At 35.6% G+C, this 6000-nt stretch overlaps 1 protein-coding gene across 4 annotated transcripts in view; it reads left to right on the plus strand.

The window, feature by feature from the left end:
* VTI1A (vesicle transport through interaction with t-SNAREs 1A) overlaps window positions 1-6000 on the plus strand; it is a 255367-nt gene that overhangs the window by 53254 nt on the left and 196113 nt on the right. For 2 of the 4 annotated variants that reach the window (XM_058029597.1, XM_058029595.1), the window contains exon 5: window positions 3353-3373. The exons of the other annotated variants lie outside the window; for them this stretch is intronic. In XM_058029597.1, the coding sequence (XP_057885580.1) occupies window positions 3353-3373 (21 nt within the window). The remainder of the gene's footprint in view (window positions 1-3352; window positions 3374-6000) is intronic. 4 annotated transcript variants of the gene reach the window in all.

Here is a 6000-nt window from a genome sequence, read left to right on the forward strand (position 1 = left end):
AATGGCTATACCAAAATTTAACTGATTTTGCCAGATAGAGCATATATAGGCATTTCCTGTGAGAAGTTGTAAGAATTATATAATTTTGCTATTGAAAATTTATTTTTAATTAAGTGCAGCTTGTTTTCATGAGACAGGTAGTGATATAGTGCTCTTAGTGATCCTAGAGTTCAGTAAAGTAATTGCTTAACATATGTTAATTTTTTTCTTATTTTGAATCATGTGAATGTAGGCACTCAGATGAAGCACTCAGAGGATGAAAATCAAGAAATGTCCCTTTTTTGCATCAAAAAAAAGTCCCACCTTACAAACCCAATCCCAAAAGCTGCTGTGTGCATTGGGTTATTATTTATTTTCCAAGAGTGGTCTTAAAGAGGCTGTTGGTTTCAAGCCTTGTTTCTTGTCCTGGCCACCAACATTTAGCAAATCTCTTGAAATTTTGAGTTTTTCAGTGCAGTGATACACTACCAAAAGTTGTAGCTTCACTTTAATAATAATAGAACTGGTTCATGTAGCAAGTCATGTTTTTGAGGAAGTATGTGTTGGGTTAAATCAGAAATTTCTCTCGACAGAAATGATGTGAAGTTCAGTATTACCAACTTTGTTGAGGTGTAACAGTGTTCCTTTCTCTTTTGCAGCCATGTTCATTAGTAAGTTTAAATAAATTCACATTGGGTTAAACTGCATATCCATATACCCACACATTCTATATGTGATTCATGGTGAACAAATATTTTGTATCTACTTAATTTCTGACTACAAAGTTGTGATAATATTAGATTTGGGCTTGCTGTGCATAAAGTGTGTCAAACTTCAGCTACAGACCAGGGGGTGAAGTTGGTCAATTTAATTCGCCAAGATCTAAAGAAGGTCGGTATCATTTCATATAGCCCTGGCAGAGCAGATCATTACCAGACACAAATCTGTTCGTTACATGCCGAGGGTTTATAGCAAAATAAATAGACTGTCATCATAAGTTCAGAAAATTGTGTGTTCGACCCACGATAATGTGTAAAGGGCGTTTAATAGAGTTCAGCATTTATTCGTTATCTATGTGCGGACAGAGACGGCGGTGGCGTTATCAGCTTTTTAAAAAAAATTCAGTAGTTTTGGGTCACGTGAGGAGCCTTGCGGCCACACGCGTGCGTGCACACACACACACACACACACACACATCCCATCTCGCTCCCTCGCTCTCTGTGGTGCAGTTTTGATTTTAGTCACAGCAGAAGGCTTAGCCACAAGAGATTCCACTGGTTCAAACCAGCGTAAACCAGATTTTTTTTTTTTTTTTTTAGCCTACAAAGGAACAGATTACCTCTTGTATCGAATTCTGTATTGCAAAAAAAAAAAAAAGAAAAAAAAAGAAAAAAATAATATCTTTGTTTCAAAAATATGCTGATTATCATAACCTAAAATGGTGGCTGTGCACGGCTTAACGCTGTTTACAGTTCAGGAGTGAGCATAATAAAAATAATGTTTCAAAATAGAAATGTAAAGGTAACACATTTTCATCAAGAGCATTGTTAAATGGGGGAAAAATACATCTTTTGTTAATTTGAATGAATATCTTTCAGCCAATGTTAAAAAAACCCCAACCCTCTCCCATTACTTAGCTTAGCTGCAAATCCCATGCAGAGCTTAAATTCAGCCATGCAGCACAAACAAGATAGAACATTTTTGTTTGGGACCTATTGAAAAAGCAAATGTGCAGCATTTTAAAACTCTCATTGATTATAGCAGGGTGGCATGCCCGGACGGGCTCTATTGCGGCAGAGTCGTTTTAAACTTTGGCCCTTTAAGTATCATAGTCAACTGAAGAATGGTGGCCTCAGAAAGAAAAGATAGCTATGTGATCAACTCCCAGATCGTCTCTTTCTAAAGAGCCTTAATGTTTGCCTTTTTGGGGGAAAAAGGGGGGGAAGAGCTGGAGAAAGAGACCAATTTATGATAGGCCAAGCACTTGAATTTAAGCGCTGGTTTGCCCAGCAGTGTGGGTTTCCTTTATACCAAATTGTGGCAAAGTTCCTTTAGCTGGGTGCAGAAGAGCTGGCCCAGTTCAGCTTGGGGTGGTGTAGGAGCCCCCCTAAATACATCTCATTAGAGCTCTTGTACCTTTTGGTAATGGGGTGAGGCAAACCTTCAGTTTTAGACGAGCCATATGAGACAATAGAGAGTAATGGAGGTTCTTTTGTTTCCTTCATGCTGGTGAGACTTTGTTAGTAGTAAACATTCTCAGCTTACACATGTGTTGAAAATTAGTGCTATGAAACTGTAGGTGAAGTATCAGCATAAATTGAGATAATTGTGTTGCTGTTGTAATTTTGAACTGGAATCGGTGAGAGAACTGTAATTTTTTATAAATGGCCATTCTTGTGCAGATATTTGTTGTGAGTAATTATACATTTTGTTCCAGTACAAATAATTTATCTGTCTCTCTAAGAGGCAAGTATATAGCTTTATAATCAGGCTGGGGTTTTATTTAGTTTTACAGTAAAGCCGCCAGAGCAGTATTATTTGTGTTAGATTGTGTTGATTTGCAAGCATAAATAAATAAATATAAATTTATCTACTATATAAGCATACAAACACCCCCTATGTGTATATATTTATATATATACAAACACACACCGTATAGTGGTCTGGATCAAGAACCTGGAATGGGTCTTTTCTGAGGGAAATATGTTTCATGTTGTTCCCTATTCCTTTGTCTATTTTTAAATATGCTATTCAATAAATCATAGTTTTGAGACATTTAACTGAGCTGCTTCATTTTTTTTTACCTGGCAGAAACCCTCAGTATGAAGTTCAATAATAAAATTAAATAATATAGTTGCAGTAGAACTCAGGTATATAAAAATTGAAATACTGAAATATATGCTATAAAGATGCAGTCATCTATTAATAAGTTAGATCTGCTAGTAAAATAAGAAATCAGTTGTCACAACTAAAATATACAGAAAACATTCTGAAAACTTGTATATACAAAACCACCTCAGCTGTACAATCTTCGAAGAGAGGAATAGTAAACTTGTTTTTTTCTTTATAATATAGACTTCTATGAAGTCATTCCCCTTTATTTCATGATGGTGTCTTAGATGTGGTTTAAAAGAGAATTTCACACTATTCTCTTTGTTTAATGTGACAGTGTGAGAAAGTGATCTTTATTCGTTCAAAAAACTCTGCATGTAGTCTATGTTTAGGTTCTTTTAATGTGTTTGTCTGTGATTTTTAAATGCTAAACATGTAAACAGATAAATTGTCAATGTTAATTCTGTATCCTGTCACACAACTGATCTTTCTTTCCTGCCATTTCTTTCCTTTTTATCTTTTTTGTGCGTTCATGTTGCAGTTGATAAAATTACGTGAAGAGGTGAGTACTTTCTTGCTTTTTGTTGTCTAGCTTTCCCTTTAAAGCTGAGTTTCTAAATCTGAAGTAGATCTTTTTGTTCATTGTTGCAGGGAAATCTACACAAAGCAAAAATATTGATTACATTGCTTTAAAATATTCACTGTTGTGCTTCTTCTTCCCTAATAATTGTATACTTACATAGGAATCTCTAGATCAATCCTTAGAAATTAACATTCTTTGATAGTGGAATTTTTTTAAAAGGCACTAGAAAAAGAAGGGTGGAAAAAAACTCTATTATTTGATCTCTTCAAGAATACCATGATCAAATCAGGTACAGTAATAATCATGTTGGCATCACAAAATCTTTGATAGGGAAAGTACATTTATACACTGGTATTGAAAGTGAAAGCATTGCTTTAGTGTAAACCTTTGCTGAAACATTTTAAAAATTACACGGTATTTCACAGTGTTTTGAGTTTGGTGTGAGGTATTTAAATAGCTTATGTATTATACTGGATATTGTACACCCACTGAAAATACAGTAGAAGTAGAGAGACCTACACACATATCAATATTTATTATTTATTTGTGAGTGCTGTAGATCTGTAGGTGTAACACTAGAGATCAGTATTCCAGAATACCTTCCAGTTATAAAATGACTCATAAATATTTAGAAAGAAGCCTGTTTTAATGGTCAGTTTTTCAAATGTTTCAGTATATTTTCTGAAATTAATCCCTGCTTTTGCTAGCTGTTGTAGCAAAGCAGGTATTTGAACTGCTATTTTTTTATTATTTCCTAGTAACCACTGAAAAGAGGGGCTGAGTAAAGTCAAGTTTACTTACAGGTCAGATTTCTGAGGGATTTCATACGGAAAGCTTGGACCAGTGAGGTATTTGAATAAATATATTTAGAAGCACAAGTATTTTAAGATCACTCATTTGTCTGTTATCTTCTTTGTGGAAGATGTGTGCCCAGTAATGTATCAGTAATACATACTGAACTCTGCAGGAAAGGATTTGGGAGTTTTAGAAATGGTGATGACAAAGAATTGTAAAGTAACCAGATTAGGACAATTACAGAGAATTCTTAAAAACAGGTAGGTATTTGTGATGCAAACATTCTTCACTAGTTCCCCAAATGCTTTATTTTCCCCCTCTTCTCATAGAGCTGATATTAATATTTGCAGAGCAAAAGAGTTAACAAAAAAATTAAATAAAATAAACATGTAACCACATGAAAGCCTTCCCACCACTGCTGAGCTCCCCTCCCCAATAGTCCCAGTATTTAAACAGATGACAGTATTGTTGCAAGGGTTTGTGTAGCCTGATTTCTGAGGTTTTTCAGAAGAACACGGTTCATTTTCTCATCCCTCTAACAGCACCTGCATGTCTGCTCCTGTGCTTTTGCAAAGAGTGCAGTAGGATAATTTTTGTTTGCAAACATAAGATTATAGTTTTATAAAGATTCCTAATTTTTAAATTCACTCTGAAAATTTTATTGTATGTAAAGAACAAAGCTGCTGCTTATCTGCTTTTCTTTTTGAAATAGCTATGAAGACAAGTAAGAATATTCAGGGTGTTATTGCAAAGGGCTGTGACTTGGGAGCTATATTGAACTCAGTTACACCTTTTGGATTTTATAAATCCTGTGTTAGCCACCTAAAAATTGACATTGCTACTGGTAATTTTCTTTTTTTTTTTTTTTTTGCTTTTCCTTGCTAGCTTCATAAGTTACTTTTTCCTCTCTCTGCATACAGTGAGAACAGCAGAAAATAAAGTAATAAATCCCTTTATTTAGTCTGGAACAAAATTTTACTGGTAGAAAGAAAAATAATTTAAAATCCAATTGTTGCCATTCTTTTCTCTGCATGAAAGTACCCACTCTGTGTTGGATAGGTTGTAAATGCAATGGTGTTTTTATACCCAATGCAAAATGCACATTAAAGTTTAAATGAAGGCTAGTACAGTGACTCAGGCATAATTCTTAACTCGTCACAGAGCGAAACATCAAGGCATCCCCAATTATAGTTCTCCTAAGGAGGTATGAAGTGATCTTAAAAGAAATTGTGGTTTGCCATACTGTTTGTTAATAAAACCTGTGCTTCCTCTCATTACGAGGCTCTATTCTCGCACGCTTGCCGTACACAGGCTTCCATGGAGGCTGTGTCGCTCTGTCTTTTGAGCTCCTGAGATCTCAGTTTGAATCCAGCCCACATGGAATGACTAAATCTCTAGTGATAGCGTGCCACTTTGCAAAACTTCCTTATGTAACTCCAGATAGAAGCTGTTTCTGAAGCTGTGAGACAGACTGCATCACCTCGCTACCCTCCTCACAGAGTGCAGGGGATACTGTGGGAGAAGGAATTTGGGGAGGGGTGGGAAGCAGTTGAAAGCATCAGCTGCTGCTACAGGGCATTGATTTCATGTCCAAAGGATAAGGAGCCTCCAAATCCAAACAATGTAAATGACACCACCCTTTATAATAAAATTAGATTTCATTATAGGATGCCTTGGGTGGAAAGGCTCTGAAATCAAGTTAAGAAACGGCTGAGTTAATGTTAGCACCGAGTTCACAGGGCTTTAGTATTCTAATTGCTCACAGTAAGACTGAACTGGGATCGTAATTTATTTTATTTAAATGTGGCTTA

This window comes from Melospiza georgiana, chromosome 8 (genome assembly GCF_028018845.1).
Source record: "Melospiza georgiana isolate bMelGeo1 chromosome 8, bMelGeo1.pri, whole genome shotgun sequence".
Lineage (NCBI taxonomy): Eukaryota > Metazoa > Chordata > Aves > Passeriformes > Passerellidae > Melospiza > Melospiza georgiana.